General features: G+C 41.9%; 1 protein-coding gene across 1 annotated transcript; it reads left to right on the top strand.

Annotated features, from left to right (window-relative positions):
* The first annotated feature begins 3,310 nt into the window (after positions 1-3,310).
* Positions 3,311-20,341, top strand: LOC144704853 (Transducin/WD40 repeat-like superfamily protein). Its single transcript, XM_078577412.1, has 24 exons — positions 3,311-3,902; positions 4,534-4,643; positions 5,942-6,107; positions 6,190-6,290; positions 6,401-6,473; positions 6,571-6,706; positions 6,951-7,111; positions 12,097-12,221; positions 12,299-12,398; positions 12,517-12,613; positions 14,206-14,257; positions 14,645-14,746; positions 14,829-14,972; positions 15,059-15,230; positions 15,291-15,521; positions 15,899-16,053; positions 16,149-16,277; positions 16,371-16,488; positions 16,578-16,773; positions 16,861-16,972; positions 17,241-17,395; positions 17,477-18,800; positions 18,871-19,065; positions 19,738-20,341. Exons 1-24 carry the CDS (start codon positions 3,770-3,772, stop codon positions 20,200-20,202), a joined length of 4,752 nt encoding a protein of 1,583 aa, XP_078433538.1. The 5' UTR covers positions 3,311-3,769; the 3' UTR covers positions 20,203-20,341.
* The last annotated feature ends 232 nt before the right edge of the window (positions 20,342-20,573 follow it).

The following is a 20,573-nucleotide window of genomic DNA, read 5'->3' as shown; positions in this document are numbered from 1 at the left end:
TACGCGAGGGTACCTGGGCTGATAACACACTTATTTTATGTTGTCATAAATTTTACCCCTATAAATTAGTACTAATAAGTGTATTTTTTACTAAAATAGCTGATTTTAGACTCTAGTTGAAACTATGACTAAAATCCAAGCTAGAAGGGCTGTTTTGTTCTTATAGAATTGTTCTTGCCTTCCTCTGATATGAGGGGGTACCTGGGCTAATAACACACTTATTTTCTGTTCTCATAAATTTTACCCCTATAAATTAGTACTAATAAGTATATATGTTACATATTAACAAACTAAAAGAGATGCGAACTAGGTTGAACCAGTTCAAACTTGAGCCTCTCCATAGAAGAGTAACTTGCAAAAATGATTCATGAGTGTGAGAATTTAGTTTAATTAATTCAGATTATGATACCCAATAGTGATTAACATAATGGCATAGAAAATTATAGGAATCTCAGCCATTTTGAAGGTAAGGGTGTTTGCATTTTTTGCAAAAAATGATTCATGGGTGTTGTTCCATATCCTTGATGATTCAATGTCCCTAGTTTCTGGTTATGGATTTAAATAACAGCAAATCTTGTGCATCAAGAGTTAGGGATTAAAGTCAAGATATATTCTGGGTTACTAAAGCAGCTGCAAAAAAACTGAAAATGTACTTACATCTCTAACATAAGGTTTTGGCAGATAATTATTATTCCAGATTCAAATATTTATTTTTTATTTTTTTTATTCTCAATTCCTAGGGTTATTTTTGGAGAATTGAAAATTCCTCCAAGTAATATAGTCACCTCAAAAAAACCTAACAATCAACCAAAAGTTGCTCTCTCTTCAACAGGAACATGCCTAGTTGCACCAAAAGTTGTTGTAATCATAAAAAAACCCCTTCCCAAAACATTAACCCAAATCTAAATAAAAATAAAATCGGCTCAATATATAAAATAGATATCAACCTAAAAGTATTGGATGACTCATAATCAGAAAACACAATAAAATATTTAAGCTAATTTCGGATCAAATAAAACAAACAAAATCTTAATTCAAATTACTAGCACTAATATGTACACTCTCAATTGAGCGAAAAGACTCTCATCTCATCCCGTCTATTCATTTCCAGGCGTCATCCAACGTGATGCCTAACATGATCCAGTGGAACAACACAATCAGAAAACACACTAAGATATGAATTTTGGAACAAATAAAATGAATAAAATCTTAACTAAAATTACTAGCACAAATATAAATCCTTTAGTGAACACAATTCACCAAAAAGACTCCTGTCCTGTCCTGTCCCATCATTTCCTGGCGTCATCCATCATTATCCCTAATACGATCCAGCAAAACATCACAATAGACTATTTAAACAAATTTCTGAACAAATCAAATCATAATTAAATCAGTAGCACAGATATAAATAATTTAGGGAATATAATTGAGCGAAAAGATTCTTATCAGGGGGCCTAACTCGTCATTTCCTGACATCATCCAGCATGATCCCTAAGATGATCCAGCGGAACAGCACAATCAGAAAACACAATAAGATATTTAAACCAATTTTTGAACAAATAAAATGAACAAAATTTTAATTCAAATTACTAGCATGAATATATACACTCTCAATTGAGCGAAAAGACTCTCGTCCCGTCCCATCTGATCATTTCTAGGCGTCATTCCGCATGACGCCTAACATGATCCTGCGGAACAACACAATCAGAAAACATACTAAGATATGAAAATGAATTTTGGAACAAATAAAATGAATAAAATCTTAACAAAAATTACTAGCACAAATATAAATCCTTTAGTGAACACAATTCACCGAAAAAGACTCTTGTCCTGTCCCATCCCATCATTTCCTGGCTTCATCCATCATTATCCCTAAGACGATCCAGCGGAACATCACAGTAAGAAAACACAATAAGATATTTAAACCAATTTCCGAGCAAATAAAACGAACAAATCTTAATCTTAACAGCGAAGACTTTCATCCCGGAGCCTGTCTCGTCATTTCCTGGCGTCATCCGGCATGATCCCTAAGATGATCCAACAGAACAACACAATCAGAAAACACAATAAGATATTTAAACCAATTTCCGAGCAAATAAAACGAACAAATCTTAATTAAAATTACTAGCAAGAATATATACACTCAATTGAGCGAAAAGACTCTCGTCCCGTCCCGTCGTAGGATTTTGTGGCGTCATTCAGCATGATACCTCAGATGATCCAGCGGAACAGCACAATCAGGAAACCCAACGAAATATGTAAACCAATTTCCGAGTAAAAAAATGAATAAAATTTAATTAAAATTACTCGCACAAATAAAAATATTTCAGCGAACACAATTAAGAGAAAAGACTCTCATCCCATTCCATCTCGTCATTTCCTGGCGTCATCGGGCACGATCCCTAAAATGATGCAGGGGAACATCACAATCAGAAAATACAATATAATAATTAAATCAATTTGAGAACAAATAATACAAATAATATCTTAATTAAAATTACTAGCACAAATATAAATACTTTAGCGAATGCAATTGAGGGGGGGGGATACTACGTATCAGCATGAACTCCCGTTTTTGTCAGCCAGGCAGCATGAACTTTCATACTTGTTCAAAAAATAGCACAAACCAATAAGAAGATGCCAAGTGGCGTCTTCTTATTTTTTTTTGTCAGCGATGGTCAAGTGCTGACGTGGTAGCCAGGTGGACTCCACGGTGGCATCCACAACTCCGGCCGCCGATGGCGCTCGTCTCCGGCCGCCGACGCCGCGCGTCTCCGGCCGCCGACGCCGCCGCGCGTCTCCGGCCGCCAACGCTTCCTCTCTTTTGATAATGGCGTCTACAAATGTCAAACCGCAGAGAAGAAGGACGAAGAGGAGAAGAAGAAGAAGAAGAAGAAGAAGAAGAAGAAGAAGGAGGAGGAGAAGAAGAAGAAGAAGAAGAAGAAGAAGGAGAAGCGCGGCGGCGTCGGCAGCCGGAGACGCGCGGCGGCGTCGGCCGGAGACGCCCGGCGTCGGCGGCCGTAGATGTGGATGCCACCGTGGAGTCCACCTGGCTACCACGTCAGCACTTGACCATCGCTGACAAAAAAAAAAAAGAAGACGCCACTTGGCGTCTTCTTATTGGTTCGTGCTATTTTTTGAACAAGTATGAAAGTTCTTGCTGCCTGGCTGACAAAAACTGGAGTTCATGCTGATAAGTAGTATTCCCCCCAATTGAGCGAAAAGACTCGGGTCCGGCCCCGTCCCGTCATCTCCTGGCGTCACTCAGCGTGGTCCTTAAGATGATCCAGCGGAACAGCGTACCGCTTCGATTTGCGAAGATCGTTCATGTTCATGTTGCCGCTGGATCTCGTATTCTTCAGAAAGTGGAGGATCGGGGGAAGATCTTGCGAAATCCGACGCGGTGGAAGTGGATTTGAGCTAGGAAAAACCTCCAAATCTGGTTTTCAGATTGATTACAGCGGAGAACGGCGCGTTTCTCGCATTGATTTTGATGGTCGTTGCCGGCTGATGAGAACGGTAGCGGTGGAGTGCGATTTCAGCTAGGAAGAACCTCCAAATCAGGTTTATAGATTGATTAAAGCGGAGAACGGCGCGTTTCTCGCCTCGATTTTGGTCGTCGTAGTCGGCTGTTGAGATCGGTAGCGGTGGAGTGGGATTTGAGCTTGAGAGAACCTCCAAATCTGGTTTGGAGATTGATTAGCGCTGAGGATGGAGTGTTTGTCGAATTGATTTTGGTGGTCTTAGTCGGCTGAGGAGAAGATTAGGGATGGAGTGGGAATCAGTGCTTCGTCTTGATCTTAGGCACGTCGGCCGGGGGAGTAAGACTTTGCAGCCACACGCCGCGGCTTTCCACCCTGTCCAAGGCTTGATCGCCGTTGCTATCGGCACTCATATTGTCGGTAATTATTCCGGTTTTGGCTGCCTTGGCCGTTCGTCTGAAACTTTACTCATTTCTAATGAATTTCTGGTTTTTCTCGAGTGGAAATGTTGGGATTTTATCGTCTGGTGATCCATGTTACATTCAGTGAGCCAAGATCATACCTTTTGATTGAAACTTGAGAATTCGGATGTATTCGTTTTTTTAGTTTTAGCTTCAATCTATGCAACCGTTTGAGAAAATGCCACCTAAGCTGTTGTTCCGAAATTTTTATTTTATGTTTTGAATGTCTCGATTTTTTGTAAGTGGAAATATTATTGAAGTCATCTCGATCGGGGGAACTTCATTAGCTGGTGATCCATGTTATTTCTTTCGATTCATGTCCAGTGACCCAACATCTTATCCTTTGATTGAACACTGCAGTTCAGTGAATACAGAAGAATTCGAAAGTCTTCATTGTTTAGTTTTAGCTTCGATCCCTGCATCTTTTTGGGTAAATGGTGAAACCCCTTGAAATATACCCGGTATTTTTTTCTCTGCTCTACCCACATGACTGTTTGTCAAGAGTTTTGATGTGGTTTCTGAAAGATTTTTTATTGACTTGGATTGATTTTTATATTCTTGATCATATAACTTTATATTCTTTCATGCAGAATTTGATGCATTTAGTGGGTGTAAGATTTGCTCCATTGAGGTCGGTTCACCAGTTGTCCGAATGGCATATAGTCCCACAAGTCGACATGCCGTGATCTCTATTCTTGAGGTAGGTTGAATACAATTTTCTATTATTCTATTCCCCATCAAATTTTTTTATGATTCTGGGAATTAACTCAGTCCTTTAAACGTTCGTATGATTTTTATAAGATTATTTTTTAACGTGCGAAAATGGGAGTTGTTGGAAATTTTATGGTTTTTATCATCTTTCTGAGATTTATTGAATAGTACAGATTCTGTTTGAGAAAATGGATGGGAAAATGTTATCTCCCGGTCCTATAAGATCAGGCCACATATTCTCCTTAGTTCATTGATCAAACTTAATAATTCAAATGGTCTTGTTTACCTTCAAAGAGTTCAGTTCCTCAGTATCTTTTGAAATCCTGGAACTAAATATTTGCGAGTTTTTGGCTGGCGAGGATAGAACAATTCAAGCTGTCTGGAACGGTTATTAAAATTATTAAGAAGAGGGCAGGGAATTCAAATGCACTGTAAGTTAAAAAAGTTATTTCGCCTTTCAACCCTGTGAAAAAATAAAAATGTAAGGTTGTATCTTCTTTGACCATTGCACAAGTATTTGTCCGAACCTCTTCAAAAAGAATATTCAACCCTTACGCTCAGAGAAAACATGTTATAGAGAAATATGCCTTTCTCTAAAAGTTGGTGCTGTTTTATGTTTTCTTCTGGATTTTCTTATACTATCTTTATCTAATTAGGATGTAATTTTGTTGCCATCAATAAGTTCCGTGTTTGCCTGATGAAATCTGTTGCTGGGACGCTATTCAAGCGTTTGAATCTTTTGTGAAATAGGAAATTACTTATTACCTGCGGAATGTCCTAATGTGTGCGAAGATTTACTTGTTCTTAATTATGCCAGATATTTTTTAGTATTTACTGTGGAAATCGTATATAGAGATTTTCCACTTATTGAAGATTACGTGCGAAGAAACCAAGATATATTCCAATATGCTGATTTCTGATAAGAACCCCAGAGTTCTTGTTGAGGAGAGGACAGAAGCGACAGAGATGACGCTGGAATGATTCTCTGTGTATGTAGAGAGTCTTGTATGGATGTTGGCTGGAGGGGAGCGGGATGGTCACTGCACAGACGGGATGGTCACTTTTATTTAAAATGAAAAACACCCCAAAAAAATTATGACGTGCCATTGAAGGGAAAATTACGTGAATAACCCTAGATATGATGGGGACCTTATTGACTTCCTTTTTAAGAATAGAGAAGTATGTCAGCTTTAAATCATTGGAAACAGAATCTACAATTAATCGATATTTTCACTTTTTCTCTCTATGAACAAAATTCGTCTCAAACATTTTTCTCGTTTATTGCAGGACTGTACGATTCGGTCTTGCGATTTTGACACAGAGCAGAGCTTTGTTCTACATTCTCCGGAAAAGAGGACAGAGCATGTTTCATCAGATGCAGAAGTTCATCTTGCGTTGACCCCACTTTTACCTGTTGTATTTTTTGGTTTCCACAGACGGATGAGCGTCACAGGTCGACTTATTTTATAAAATATTGCGGGTCCCAACTTTTAATTTTTATGTTTTCTAAAATTATAATTTGTTTCTGAATAAAGCTGTCGGGACCATCGAAGGAGGTAGACCACCTACAAAAATAAAAACAGATCTAAAGAAACCCATTGTGAATCTCGCCTGCCATCCACGCTTACCATTTCTGGTAATTTTTTATTTCAACCGTAATTTTTACAGCCTGAACACAACAGATCAATCCTTTCTTTGTCCTCATTTCCTTTCCATTGTACTCATTTTTTTTCCATTGTACTATAGTACGTTGCTTATGCTGATGGCCTGATTCGTGCGTACAACATAAACACTTATGCTGTTCTTTATACACTTCAACGTAAGATTCTGCTGACTTGGATGTTATCTTTTTGCTACATTGCTACTTATTTGTACATTACAAGTTGTTTTTCCTGAATTTGTTTTATATTGTGAAGTTGACAGCACAATCAAACTCGTTGGTGCCGGCGCTTTTGCATTTCATCCAACTTTAGAGTGGATTTTTGTTGGTGACAGAAGTGGTGCACTTTTGGCATGGGATGTTTCCACGGAAAGACCAAACATGATTGGAATGTGAGTAATTTTGGCACCCATGCCAACAGTCCTTTAAGGAGAAAATTTTGTTTTGGCGTGACACTATAGCTCAATTTTCAGATATGGGCGATACATTAATAATTTTACTTTTTTTTGGCATCACTCTTATCTGTTCTCAATTCAAAAAATATTCTTCTTGATCCAAATTTGGTTTTCTTGTCTTACGTAATTTGTGCCTATTTAGATTCTGTGTTTTCATTCGAACTTTCTGTGGTGATTCCAGAACTCAGGTTGGTTCTTCCCCCATTACGTCCGTTTCATGGATTACATTCCTTTCGCTTCTTGTCACTGTGTCAAGAAATGGCGGGCTTCAAGTATGGAAGACACGGGTTATTACAAATCCAAATAAGCAACCCATGCTGGCAAACTTCTTTGAGCTTGCAGGTTTGGTTGCTTCTATCATATGAATGTAAAGTTCTTCAGCTTCCTGGTTTTCAAAAAATCATCATTTGAGCATGACGCATTTTAATAAAGGCATGCTGTTCTGTGACTTTTTCTTTGTCCCCAGGTGAAAATCAGTATACTTTTGGCAAATTACTGTTTCTTTTCCCCAAGTAGCTTCAAATGATGGACAATCCTTCCACTTCTGATTTAATTCCATCCCGGAAGTCAAAGTGGGACAATCCATCCCTCTGTTTTGGTCTGAGACCGTGGAAGTGGCTTTGATTAATTGGGAGATGTGGAAGACTAGATGAATTTGGGATTCTGGTTGGTGGCCTTGTGTTTAAGCTGCTGAGCAAATCCTTTGTATGACATCAAACTGTCTCAAGAGCCTGTGCATTAACTTTCTATCTTGCCCTTAGCCTGGGCTTTCATTCCATATGGGCTTTTCCAAATATTAACTATGTATTCCTGCCGGAACTGAAGGTCTCAATATGAGATCTGCTTTTTTTATTCCTCAACGCTTGGGCTTTATCAGTTGCTAGAGAAGCGGCATGATTTGATCTTGAAGAATCAACTGTTGGTCTAACTCAGGCATAGGAGGCAATGAAAGGTCATATTCAATTTTAGATCCTTCTTGACCTGGCCATTGATAAGGATCTATTTAGGCGGAAAGCTTGTGAAAGTGATGATAAGGAATGTATTCTAGAGAGAGGATCAATAACCATGTTCTGCTTCCGTTTTCAATAACAAATCCCACAATTTCAGCATCCTAAATCATGACCCATTTCTGATAGTATGTACTTTCTGCTGCTCAGACGGATATTTCAGGCTTCATCAGCCATCACCTACTATTGCGACTTGGAGACAGCCATTGCAATGGGAAATAGTCCACGTTCATGGGTAGAAGTAGGCCATTGCCAGTTGGATACCTTCTAACTGGAATGGACTATTTTGAACCTCATTGTCCCATTTGGATGTGTTTTGCATGGGCAGCTGTGTGATGGGGACTGGAATGGTTCCATTGATCTGTGCCACAAATATTCTCATCATAGCAACAGAATTTCCCAATAGGAAAAGGGGCGTGTTCTGAAATGAAGTTGGGCCTTTTCAGATTGGCGGAGTGCTTTCAGCAATTTCAGAGTGCCTTTAAAATCACCAATGTGGACAGCCCCTTGGCGCTATGATAGGAGGATGTGGTGTGAGCATTTGAGCTGCTGTAGTGCATAGTTACCTCTCTGGAACTCTTCCATGACCTCTGACCCTTCCAGCTCCAAGAACTCAGTGAAGAAGAATACTGAAAATCTGTCTAAAACCCGGTTCCTTCTCCATTTAACCCTTGGAGCTGCTTGGTGAAAAGCCTCACTAGAACAGTCTGCTGCTCTTGTATCACCCTAGTTGCCCCTCTGCCACTCCATTGCTACCAGCTTCAGGTCCCTTGCCTGTAGACTGCCCCTAAAGTGGCCTGCTTGGTGCCGCCCACTGCTTGTGGCCTAACTCCTGATTCCCCATCTCCTTCAATATTTGATTCGATCTCCTTCATCTATTCACCACCAGGTGATAAAATTTGTTAGCGTAGCCCTCTTTCAGCCACAGTTTCAGGGATCTCTGCTTCGAATTTATTTCCAGGTTCTTATCTTCCTCCTCCACATCCCTGCACGTTGTCTTTCCCTTATGTCTTCTTCTGCTTAGCTTCATATATCCTCCTTGCCATCCACCTGTCAGATTCTTGATAGGGCGTCATTCTACCTGCGGTTCCTCCCCTCTAGGATTTGCTTCCTAACCCCAAAAGATGCTGCAGTGGCCCTACAAGTTTATTGGCCTATCTTACCTCCACACCCTGCCCAGGCTGGACCTGCCGCCACAACTCCACCTCTTCCCTTAAACCTTTCTCCCTTATTCACTATCTATCCACATTGAAGTATGTAGACCTGCTCTGGCCTTCATGACTCTGCCTTTCCAACAGTTCCCCCAAGCATTGGAATCTGTCCAGTCGAGAGAGCGTGGTAGGTTCTCTCGTACTGCGCCATGTGTACACGCGGTCTGCAGGGCACATTTCCTGCAACCCTGTTATGGAAATGAAAGACCATAAGGCTACCAAACCTGGGTCCCATCCTCACTAGCCACGGAGTCTATTCCCCATCTCCAGTGTCACATAGGAGTCCCCCCTCCAAACAGCATTAGGATACCATGGAAGAAGGAGACCACTACATTCATCTCCTCCCCTAGAGTGTCTTTCAGAGCGGCATTAACTAGACTGCTAGCCAATGCCAAAATATACTCAAAGTTGTTGCTCCGCCTTTTCTTGCTTCACTACTACTGCAAATTGTACCATCCATGATCCCTCTTTCGAAAATGCAGTCTCTTTCCAAGCCACCACCAAATCCCGAGGTCAACCAATAGCACTTACTGCCAGGAAACCCTCTAGCAGGCCTCACCCGACCAGGTTCCAATTCTTTGCCTCATAACTTTCCAGCACCGTCCCCTGCAGACAGGCCACCGTGGCACTCCACTCCTGCAGGTATCTTCCTACCACTCTGCACAACTGTTGATTCTGACCAGATATCTCCCCTCCCTGCGTCTGCACTCTCAGCAGCTCCAATGCCTTGGCCATCACACATACTTGCTGGTTCATATGATGGTTGTTCTTTGCCTCCTCTTCCTCTTCCTCATCAGCCGTAGGGGGCTCCTCAATCTCCTTCTCCATAGCATCCACCTGTCTTGTGGTCTTTTCCGTTTGATCTTGTCTCGGCTCAGCATTTTTCCCAGTTTGCTTGCCTTGCTATCCATAGTCTACTGTTCTTCCTGGACACCACCCTTAAACGCCCATTTTTCTGATTTTTCCATATTTTTCATCCTTCAATCCCCATTTCCACTGGATGGTATATCACACCCTTAAACTGTATAAGATCCCCCTTTGTGATTCGCCTAGTCCTGTGAGGTGCCCTCAACCTCCCATGTGCATTGTCCCACTTCAGCTCGGCTTGTCTCTTCTTGTGCAAATATCACAGTCCCCGATCCAACTTAGACCTCCCAATGTCCACCTTTGGTGACACTTGGTTTCTCGAGTCATCAACTATTGACTTTGTCCGGCTAGCTCTGTCTGCTGTCTTGTCTCCATCATTGTTGGTGGTATCTTCATTATGTGCAGTAACAGAGTCTTCTGGCTATCAATGGGTGTGGTATCAAATTCTTTTGGTGACCTCGGCTCCGTCTAATCCTGGTCCAGTTTTGACACCTTTGTTGGTGGACCCCGTCCTGTTTGACCCCTCGATGGATATTGTGTCTCTATATAGATGTATCTGAGGCTTTTGCTCCCCCTGAATGCATGATAGGTCTTGTTTTTCTCCCCTCCTGTCTCCATATGGGGAAAGACTCCTTTGTTTTGCCACGATGTACCCCTTCTCTAAGATGGTTGTGGTGCTGGCAGAGAAAGCGCCATATCATGAAGGTACCCTCAGGGCCTGGAATCCAAACAGTCTCAGAAAGCTGGTATCCGTCCTTCATTGATACATCCTATGTCACCACATGGGGATCCCTGGATGCCAGTCCAGTCATGATGATGCTGTGGAGTCTTCCGAAGGAGCTGACCATATCCTCCATCATGAGCCAACTTTGTCATCCCATTGGAGCCCCTCAAACTTCCATGGCAACTGTAGCTGGTTCTCTCCTTTAAGCGCCATCTGTAAGGAGAGCCCGACACTATCATATCTAGACACTCCCATTGACTATCTGTAACCAGCCATACATCTCAACATAGGCCTCCATTGATGCTCCTCCTATGAATAAGACGCCTGTATCTAGCTGCCATAGTCCTGCCTACCCCGATGCCGTTAATTTCTTCCATAGCTTAAGGCGGACCTCCTCTACTGCCATGGTACCTTTAACTATGTCCCCACCACACACTTCTATGAACCTGCATTGTGGTAACAATGGGTCAGTTGATGCCCAGAAATGTCAGTTTGAAGCTAACTTAACTGTGATATGGATTTCTACCTTTTGTCTATAGGAACCACTCTAGAGCCACTCCATTTGTCAGCAGCTGGCATCTTCAATACTCACTCTGGAGGCGGCACCTTAAGAACCCTAGCTGATGATGCAGGAAGGAACAAAAGACTGATAAGAACCTTGATCTAGGTTCATATTGGGAGGTGAGTTGTGGCCGAGGCCTGGTAGAAGTTCCCAGGGTAGGAGAGTCGAAATGGGAATGATAAGAGGGTCAAACAGAGGGGCTAGGGGTCGACCAGGAACGAGCCGGCTGAGGATCCGGTGAGACAATCACGGGGATAAGGGATCATTGGACGGTCAAAGGGACGGGACTGAGACAAGGAGGATCGAGACAGTGAGCCAAGAGGCCAATCTTACCTTAAGTCTTGACTGCCCTCCTCAAGGGAGGGCTACACATATTTATAAGAAAAGGAAGCAATACACCCTAAACATGAGATGACTAAAGTGCACCTAGTGGGCTAAAATGCCTGAAGACTTTCTTGTTTCACCATTAAGGGTCCCTACGACTTATGTAGGGTTACAATGTGAGCCATTCATACTGACTGGTTATTACCGAACTTATTAAAAGATCTCTTAAACACGATCCTCGTAAGGGCAATATCATAAATATACAAAGTACAGGGTATGAAAGCAAAGAAATGAATGCACTCCTCGGTAGATGGCATTCCTGCTTGTCATCAGCAGGTCAAGCTTTTCTTGATCCATAATGTTCTTCTGTTAGAGATAGCAGCATTATTTATGTAAAATAGAATTATAGTGATTCTTGGGCCTCTAGAATGAGATATGTTGAAATGAAGGAAAAGTAGTTGCACTGTGTTTTGATTCCGTCTGTCCGTGAGCAAATACATCATTACCACTTCCAACATTGAAATCTGACTTTTCTTCATGATAATATATACGACTTCCATTTTTTAATTTTCTCTTTCACTTCCTTTTCTTCTATCCAACTTTCCTTTATGAGCCATTTTAATTTTCTGCAGCGGTTGAATCGATTGACATCATGAAGATTTTATCTTTTGAAGATGGTGGGGCTATTCATCCTTTGCCCCGAATAAAAAACCTGGCTGTTCATCCAAAGCTTAACTTAGCAGCGCTTCTGTTTGTGGTTAAGTGAATCTAAACAAAGTGGCATTTATGTGTAAAAAAAAATTAGTTTCATCTTTTATAATGTCTTTAAAACAGGATATCACGTCTGGGGAGGATCTGAAAAATCGCTCTGGACTAACCAGGGAGGCAAGAAAGCAGCTCTTTTCAGTTCTCCAAAGTGCCAGAGGATCCACAGGTGTGATTGGAAGTCCATTACCTGGCTGTCTGATTCTCTATTAGCAGTTGTTTGTTAATGGCAAAACTTAAATTTTTTTAATCATGCAAAGCACATAATCTTTGATGCTGACTTCCAGCTGCGAATCTCAAAGAGAGGCTTTTATCCCTGGGCTCTTCAGGGATACTGGCTGACCGTCGACTTCAAAGTCAGCTGCAAGAACAAGTCTCTAAAGGGTAAGTTGACATCAGTCCATAGTTTTTTTGGACATATATTCTCATTGTATCGATTTTTGATGACTAAAAACTTGTCATCCATCGTGGATACAAGGGCGTTTCGTTTTTATATTACTATTTTTTTAATTGCTTAAGTAATTATGCCTTAAATCCACATTTTAGTCGTTGTTTGAGAGTTACAATAAAGAAGGCTGACTGCTGAAACTTCAGGTTGAAGTAGGTTTTTTTGTTTTGAGAAAAGTGGGTTTTATTATTGGTTCTGATTTGCGTATGACACTCTCTGTCGGACGGTTGACTTCTGATTTACAATGCAATCATGTGTGAAATTATTTCTTACTTTTGGATCGTTGATTTCCTGGAGGGCTACTTTCTTCCTCGTTGAGTAGATATCCTCTTACAATTCAATGTACATGTTAACAGCAAAATAGACCATCCAGATTATTTTATTTTTGCCTGACTTTAATGAAAAGTTTGATACTGGTTTGGACCTCTTAATTTATTTTCCTCTTTCAATCAGAAAACCGTTTGTTTATCGTGTTCTGTAGAAGAAAACATATTGAACGCTGATGCCCAGATCCTGAGTTTCCCTGTAATTCCACTTATCTTTGTAACTGATTTTGGGCCAGAAGAGGAAGAGGCCCAATACCAGATTACCTCCCAGTATTTCAAACCTAATCTTTCTCAGTATTTCAAACCTTTGTATTTCTCTTATAGACCTATTTATGAAGTCAGCATAAAGTTCCTAGCAGACTAAAGTGGTAGTAAAGTCAGTCCCTTTCATGAAACGAGTCTAGGTTCTTCTTTCTGAACCCTACAGCATGATAAGATCCCCTGGTCGATCTTACGAATTCCAAATCAAGGATCTCTGGAGAGATCGATGGCCTTTCAAGACAACATAGCAGAATGCAAGATAAATCCAGATCCCAGTCTTGGAGAGGAAGGACAGGGAAGTAAAAGATGTGAAAATGTCGTGGAGGATCGATGCCGGATCGGCTCTTCCCCTTCTGGCGCAGAGAATCTCCCCACTAGCCCACGTCCTTGCGACACAAGAAAATATCTCGATGCCCTTCTCCCTTTGTGTTTCTTTATTTATAGCCTCCCCTCCCGCCAGTTATTCAAAATGTCGCATGTGCTTATGACGATCTGTACGTGTGACTCCTCATCTTCTTCGGGAAGTGCTTGTCAACGTGTGACGCTTCATCTTCTTTGGTAAGTCCTTGGAAGGTGCTTATCACAGCACCATTCTCACTGCCCGGGAAGAACGCCACTTTTGCAGGGTCTCATACAGCAGACCAGGGTTTTAAGAGAATCCAATGACTTATCTGAGTTACTGGGCCAAGGCCCATTTCACACATGGTAGATATGAGATAGACCTAATTGGTAGCTGTAATTTTTTTTTGAATTAAATTGTTAGCTGTAATATTCTTGCCTAATCTAATTTTTAGATTACAGGACCAAAATTTGCGATTTATAGAAAGGCGGAAAACAGGAGTAGACAACATTTCAAACAAGAATTGTTGCTTATGTATTGATTCAGCATTATGTTTTGCAATCTAACGGGCCTATTTTATTATATTTTTTTTATTTTGCAGACGAGGTCAACTTACTATGTCGGATATTGCGAGGAAGGCATTTCTCAAAAGCGTATGGCCATCTTATTATTTTTGCAAAAACAAATCTTATTATTTTTGCACAATTTCTTTTCTTGTCCCTTTTGAAAATCCAAATCGTACATTTCTCAGTGCTGAAGTTGAAATTTGACTGGCTCTTTCTTCTCTTTGATATACTCCAATATTTATTATTTATTTATTATTACATCTATGAGATTGTCAACATAAACTGATATGAGCCTTATCTCGTTTGACTGAATCCGCTGCTTAATACTGTTGTTATTCTTTATTTCTTGGTTAATTATCCTATCTCTATATCCGTCTCATTTTGCAACATAATTATGTCAAAAATATTAGATTGAATCCCTTTATCCTCTGTCCCTTTTTATTTTTTTAACTTCAATTAATACTGGTTGTGTAGTATTTCATGGACGGCCATGCAAAAAATGACCCCATAAGTAAATTGCCTCTCATTGCTATAACGGAGAAAGGGAATGAACTGAAGGATGTCCCCGTCTGTCAGGTAAATTCCAATAGTTTTTATATCTTTAGCTTCTTGCAGAACTTGCCCATAGACGGCTGACTAGTATATCTCATGTCTTTAGCCATTTCACTTGGAACTGAACTTCTTTAATAAGGAGAGAGTTCTTCATTATCCTGTCCGAGCATTCTACATGGATGGCGTCAACCTCATTTCTTACAACCTTTCATCTGGCGCAGATAACATATACAGGAAGGTTTATACCACGGTATTCATCTTTAACTCTTATTTATTTATTCTAATCGGGTATATAATTTAATTTATTTGGTTGTTTGATGTGACTCTACTTTGTAGAACTCTGGGAATATTGAGTACCGTCCAAAAAACATGATTTACAGTTCAAAGCAACATCTCTTTCTCATACTTTATCAAGTCTGCGGCATCAGCGGTTCGCTCCATGAAGTTGTTCTTTACTGGGAACATACTGATGCTCAGGCAGTTTCTAATAAAGGAAGTGCGGTGAAAGGTGAGGACATGCAATAACTCTTTATTACTCTTGTTTTTAATCATCCCCCTTGTCCTGCAGGAAGAGATGCTGCATTTGTGGGGCCCAAGGAGAACCAGTACGCAGTTCTTGATGAGGATAAGAGTGGTTTATCTTTATATCTTATACCCTCGGCTTCTGTGCAACAAAATTCGGAAAGTGAAGGGGAATTAGATGTAAATTCTTTTTCCGAAACTAGAGTTGGAGGAGATCAAGGTCATCTGCGATTTTCTTTTGACGGGGACGTTGACCACATCTTTTCTACCCCGCTTGGTAAGCTAAGAAATCACTTCACTTATCCTTTGGTGGGCTGGTATAATTTCTTCGCTTTTTGTTATTGAGGACAGGACGGGACTTAATGTGAGTCCCGTCCAGTCCAGTCCAAATGCTCAGAGTGAGTTTTTTTCTAACATAAATGGTCAAGTCAATACTTTGGATCAGGACGCATCCATGGATACGTCCCACGTCCTGCCCAGGACCCAGCTGTCAGGTGGGAGGCTCAACATGTTTTGTAGGACGGGACACCTTTGGAACATCTGGTGTTCTGTCCCCAAGGCCTGGGTTTTTGCTAAAATGTGCCTCATCCTGACCAGTCTGCGTGCAGGATGTCGAACACTAATTACTGACTCTAGTGGACATACCTTGTGTAGAGTCAACCATCTTGTATGTCATTTCTGGTGATTGCCTTGCTTTGGCAAACCTCCTCCAACCGTACTCGTTGTCTAGTGACGGTGGGCATTACATAACAACAAAAAGTGAAGGGATGAAGGCGGTCAAGTTGAAAGCAAATGAAACTGTCCTTCAGGTAAACATGAGTGTTGCTTTTGTTTAAAATATGGAGGGAAGCGTTTTCATAAAGATTATGTTCGTTTTCTATCTGAGATTCTTTTTTTCTTGTAGGTCCAGTGGCAGGAAACCTTAAGAGGTTATGTTGCTGGGATATTGACTAGTGAAAGGATTTTAATTGTCTCAAAGGATCTTGACATAATCTCAAGCAGCTCCTCTCATTTTTCTAGAGGAGTCCCTTTAATATCCTTCTTAATGACCCATTTAATCAATCTTCTAGGATTTTTTATATCATTTTATCTAAATGTTGTGTTTATCTTCTTAACTTCTTTGCACTTCCGTTCATTACTGTGGATTGGGCCTGCACTTCTATTTTCAAGCGCAACGATAGTGTGCATGCTTGGATGGGACAACAAAGTTCGGCCAATACTTTCCATTAGTATGCCTTACTCTGGTGCGTCAGTATGTCTGATAATTTTTTTATTTCATGCTAATAAATGTCTCAAAATAACTTAACTATATATTTCTTTTTTATCAATTCAGTGCTGCTTGGCGCATTGAATGATAGATTATTGTTTGTAACCCCAACTGATATAAATCCAAGAAGAAAGAAATCAATTGAGGTCCGGAGCTGTCTTGTGGGTCTTCTTGAGCCTCTTTTAATTGGATTTGCCACCATGCAACAACAGTTCGAACAGAAAGTTGACCTACCAGAGATTTTATACCAGATCACATCTAGGTAATGGGCCTTTTCTGAATCGCAATTTGGAAAACTCAGTATCACTCCTTTTAACTCTCCTTAATTTTCATCATCTCGGAAATCAAGGTTTGATAGCTTACGGATCACTCCAAGATCATTGGATGTTTTGGCCAAGGGTTCTCCTGTCTGTGGTGATCTGGCTGTCTCTCTATCGCAAGCTGGTCCTCAGTTTACTCAGGTATTTTCTCTTTCTTTTTTTTTCCATCCAAATCTCTCAAATAATGCTTTTTTAAGATTTTGGTAGTTTGGAGATTCTTTTTTTACCAAATTTGATTAGTTTATTTCCTTTTTTGTGACAAAGATTCACCTCTCTGCCAACCTCCACCATTCTCTTGCCATGTCCTTTATTTCCATATCATTCTTTCCCAGTCACGTCCTATTTATCTTTTCAGCTGTCCTGTCTTTCTCTAGAATCTGGGAGAAATTTTACATGTGCACTTTGATAGGTTCTCCGATGCATATATGCAATCAAAGCTCTGCGTTTCTCCACGGCTCTCTCCATATTGAAAGATGAGTTCCTTCGATCAAGGGATTATCCTCGATGTCCACCTACATCCCACTTGTTTCATCGCTTTCGACAGCTCGGTTATGCTTGCATAAAGTACTTATACTGCCAACCTCATAAAAACCAACGTTCAGGGGATCTTTCTATGCGCTGACTTTCAGTTTCACTTCCTTCCAGTTATGGCCAATTTGATAGCGCAAAGGAGACATTTGAAGTGATCGCCGACTATGAGAGGATGCTGGACCTGTTCATCTGCCACTTGAACCCTAGCGCCATGAGAATCCTGGCACAGAAGCTGGAAGAAGCGGGTGTCGACTCTGAGCTTCGGCGCCATTGTGAGAGGATCCTCCGAGTCCGGTCCACCGGGTGGACGCAGGGCATCTTTGCCAACTTTGCTGCCGAAAGCATGGTCCCCAAAGGCCCTGAATGGGGTGGTGGAAACTGGGAAATTAAGACTCCTACCAAGATTAAGGACATCCCTCAGTGGGAGCTTGCCACAGAGGTCATGCCCTACATGAGGACCAGTGAGAATGCCATCCCCTCTATTGTCGTCGACCACATTGGTGTTTACCTCGGTGTGGTCAAAGGCCGAGGCCGTGTGGCACAAGTCAGTGAGCAGAGCCTGGTCAAAGCCCCGGAAAATGGCCGTCCAGAGCCGCCTCTCTCCCTGTCCTTCAAATCCAGAGCCCCCAGTGGAACATCCCTCAGTGACCAGCTGGCTGCTATTCCTCCTGGCAGCACAGAGGAGCAGGCCCGAGCAGAGGCAGAGTTCAAGAAGTCTCTCTATGGTGGTAGTGGAGACGGGGGCAGCAGTGGTGAGGACGAGGCGACCTCTAGGACCCGAAAGTTCCAGATACGAATTAGAGATAAGCCTGCCGAGGCAGCAGTTGTTGACGTGGACAAGATCAAGGAGGCCACCAAGCAGCTCAAGCTTGCGGATGTCATTCCGCCTCCATCCAGGACCAGATCTCTTTTGGTTCCACCCCAAGATCTGCCTCTGATGCTGCAGCCAGCTTCAGCCTTGACCTCAACCCCTGTACCTGATCTGTTTGCGGGGGCAACCATGCCGCCTCCACCACCATCGGGTCCAATGGTTGCAGGGATGGGAGTGACAGCAGGGCCAATTCCAGAAGATTTCTTCGAAAACACCATATCATCTGTGAAGCTCAGCGCCACCTTGGCACCCGTTCCAGTGACCTCCATTCCTGGTCTGAGCCCACAGGAGAAAGTCAGTCCAGCTGCCAACATTGGTCTGCCAGATGGTGGAGTACCTCCGACAGGCCCAGAGCAGCCGCTGCCGCCACCACAATCCTCGTCCTTAGAGTCTGTTGGATTGCCAGGTGGTGGCGTGCCACCTCAGAATGTGCAGCGGTCTCAGGCCTCACCGTTGACCATCCAGCCTGCAGTCACTTCCCAACCTGTTGATTTAAGTGCACTCATGGCTCCTGGGTCTGGCGGATCAGGCCCTGCACCACCGCCAAAGGCAGTCCTCCCTGGCCAGGTAAGCACTTTTGGGAATCCAAAAGTCTGATCTCGTAATGATAATCACGCATGATGATTGCGGTTTTTAGGTGCCACGTGGTGCAGCGGCAGCAGAGTGCTTCAAGACAGGGGTGGCCCACCTGGAGCAGAACCAGCTCAGTGATGCGCTCTCTTGCTTTGATGAGGCATTTCTGGCACTGGCCAAGGATCTCTCACGGGGAGTTGATGTCAAGGCACAAGCCACTATCTGTGCCCAGTACAAGATAGCTGTGTCCCTTCTCCAGGTTCTCTCTCTATCCACTCTATCTTTCTATATGAATATATTTCCTATCTTTGAAAAGAAGTTAGACATATGGAAAACTAATTGTAACCCATCATAGTCATCATACTTGTGAGTCTATCAACATCTGTATATACTGTTATTATTGCCATGTATATGTTTCCTATCTTTGAAAATAAGTTAGACGTATGGAAAACTAATTATGCCCCCATCATAGTCATCATACTTGTGAGTCTATTAACATCTGTATATACCGTTATTGTTGCCGGGTATATGTTTCCTATCTTTGAAAAGAAGTTAGACCTATGGAAAACTAATTATGCCCCCATCATAGCCATCATACTTGTGAGTCTATTAACATCTGTATATACTGGAATTATTGCCATGCATATGTTTCCCATCTGTGAAAAGAAGTTAGACATATGGAAAACTTATTATGCCCCCATCATAGCCATCATACTTGTGAGTCTATTAACATCTGTATATACTGTTATTATTGCCATGTATATGTTTCCCATCTTTGAAAAGAAGTTAGACATATGGAAAACTAATTATGCCCCCATCATAGTCATCATACTTGTGAGTCTATTAATATCTGCATCTACTGTTATTAACCAAAAACATCGCCATCATTGAATCATTATTGTCATCATTGATGTTTGTTGGGGCGGAATAGGAAATGGGACGGCTGCAGAGAGTGGGTGGGGCGGGGGCAGTGGGTGCCAAGGAGGAGACGGCACGTCTGTCCCGTCACCTCGCGTCGCTGCCGCTGCAGGCCAAACACCGGATAAGCTGCATAAGAACAGCGATCAAAAGGAATATGGAAGTTCAAAACTACGGTTATGCGAAGCAGATGCTAGAGCTGCTCTGCTCCAGGGCCCCCCCGGAGAAGCAGGACGAGCTCCGAAGCCTGGCTGACGTATGCATCCGCCGTGGCGCCTCAGACAAGTCCATTGACCCGCTTGAGGATGCCTCCCTCTTCTGCTTTGCCACTCTTGCTCGTCTCTCCACCATCGGCCATGACCGATGCCACCTCTGCGCCGCTCGCTTCTCTGCGCTTGCCTCCCCTGCCTGTGTTGTCTGCGGCATGGGCGCGATCATCAGGTCTGATGCCTCCCCTGCCTCTACGCCATTTGGCTGACTTGACCAACCCCTTTGCCTGTTCTTTCCCTTCCTTTTTTCTTTTACTGATCTGTGGTCTTTACTTCTCAGGCTGTCTCATTTTTTTTTACATTTTATTGTTTTTTTACTCCGTTTATTGATTTACTTTTTTCCATTAATTATTTCCTCTTTCATAGTTTTTGAAAGAATATGTTTGATTTCTCCATTTTTGTCCGCGTCATCTTATGTTTCTCTTCAATCATTACTCTGGAAAATTGCCTCTTTTACCCCAAAATTTATTTTTAAATTTTGGTATGTGTGGTTTTCTATGTGTTTCTTTCCCTCTTATCTGCCTCAATTTCCTTTTTCCTACATTAGATGTTTTCTTTGGCCCTTCCCTGTGTTATTTCT

This window comes from Wolffia australiana, chromosome 6 (assembly GCF_029677425.1).
Source record: "Wolffia australiana isolate 7733 chromosome 6, ASM2967742v1".
Taxonomy (NCBI): Eukaryota; Viridiplantae; Streptophyta; class Magnoliopsida; order Alismatales; family Araceae; genus Wolffia; species Wolffia australiana.
The sequence above is the reverse complement of the archived record's forward strand: the minus strand, read 5'-3'. Positions and strand labels throughout refer to the sequence as shown.

Excerpts from the sequence above, each read along its gene's own strand:
- LOC144704853 (XM_078577412.1), top strand. The coding sequence starts at position 3,770 with ATGGAGTGGGAATCAGTGCTTCGTCTTGATCTTAGGCACGTCGGCCGG. Across the intron at positions 6,707-6,950 it reads AGACCAAACATGATTGGAAT|AACTCAGGTTGGTTCTTCCC; the intron begins GTGAGTAATTTT and ends TGGTGATTCCAG. Across the intron at positions 16,054-16,148 it reads CAAATGAAACTGTCCTTCAG|GTCCAGTGGCAGGAAACCTT; the intron begins GTAAACATGAGT and ends TTTTTCTTGTAG.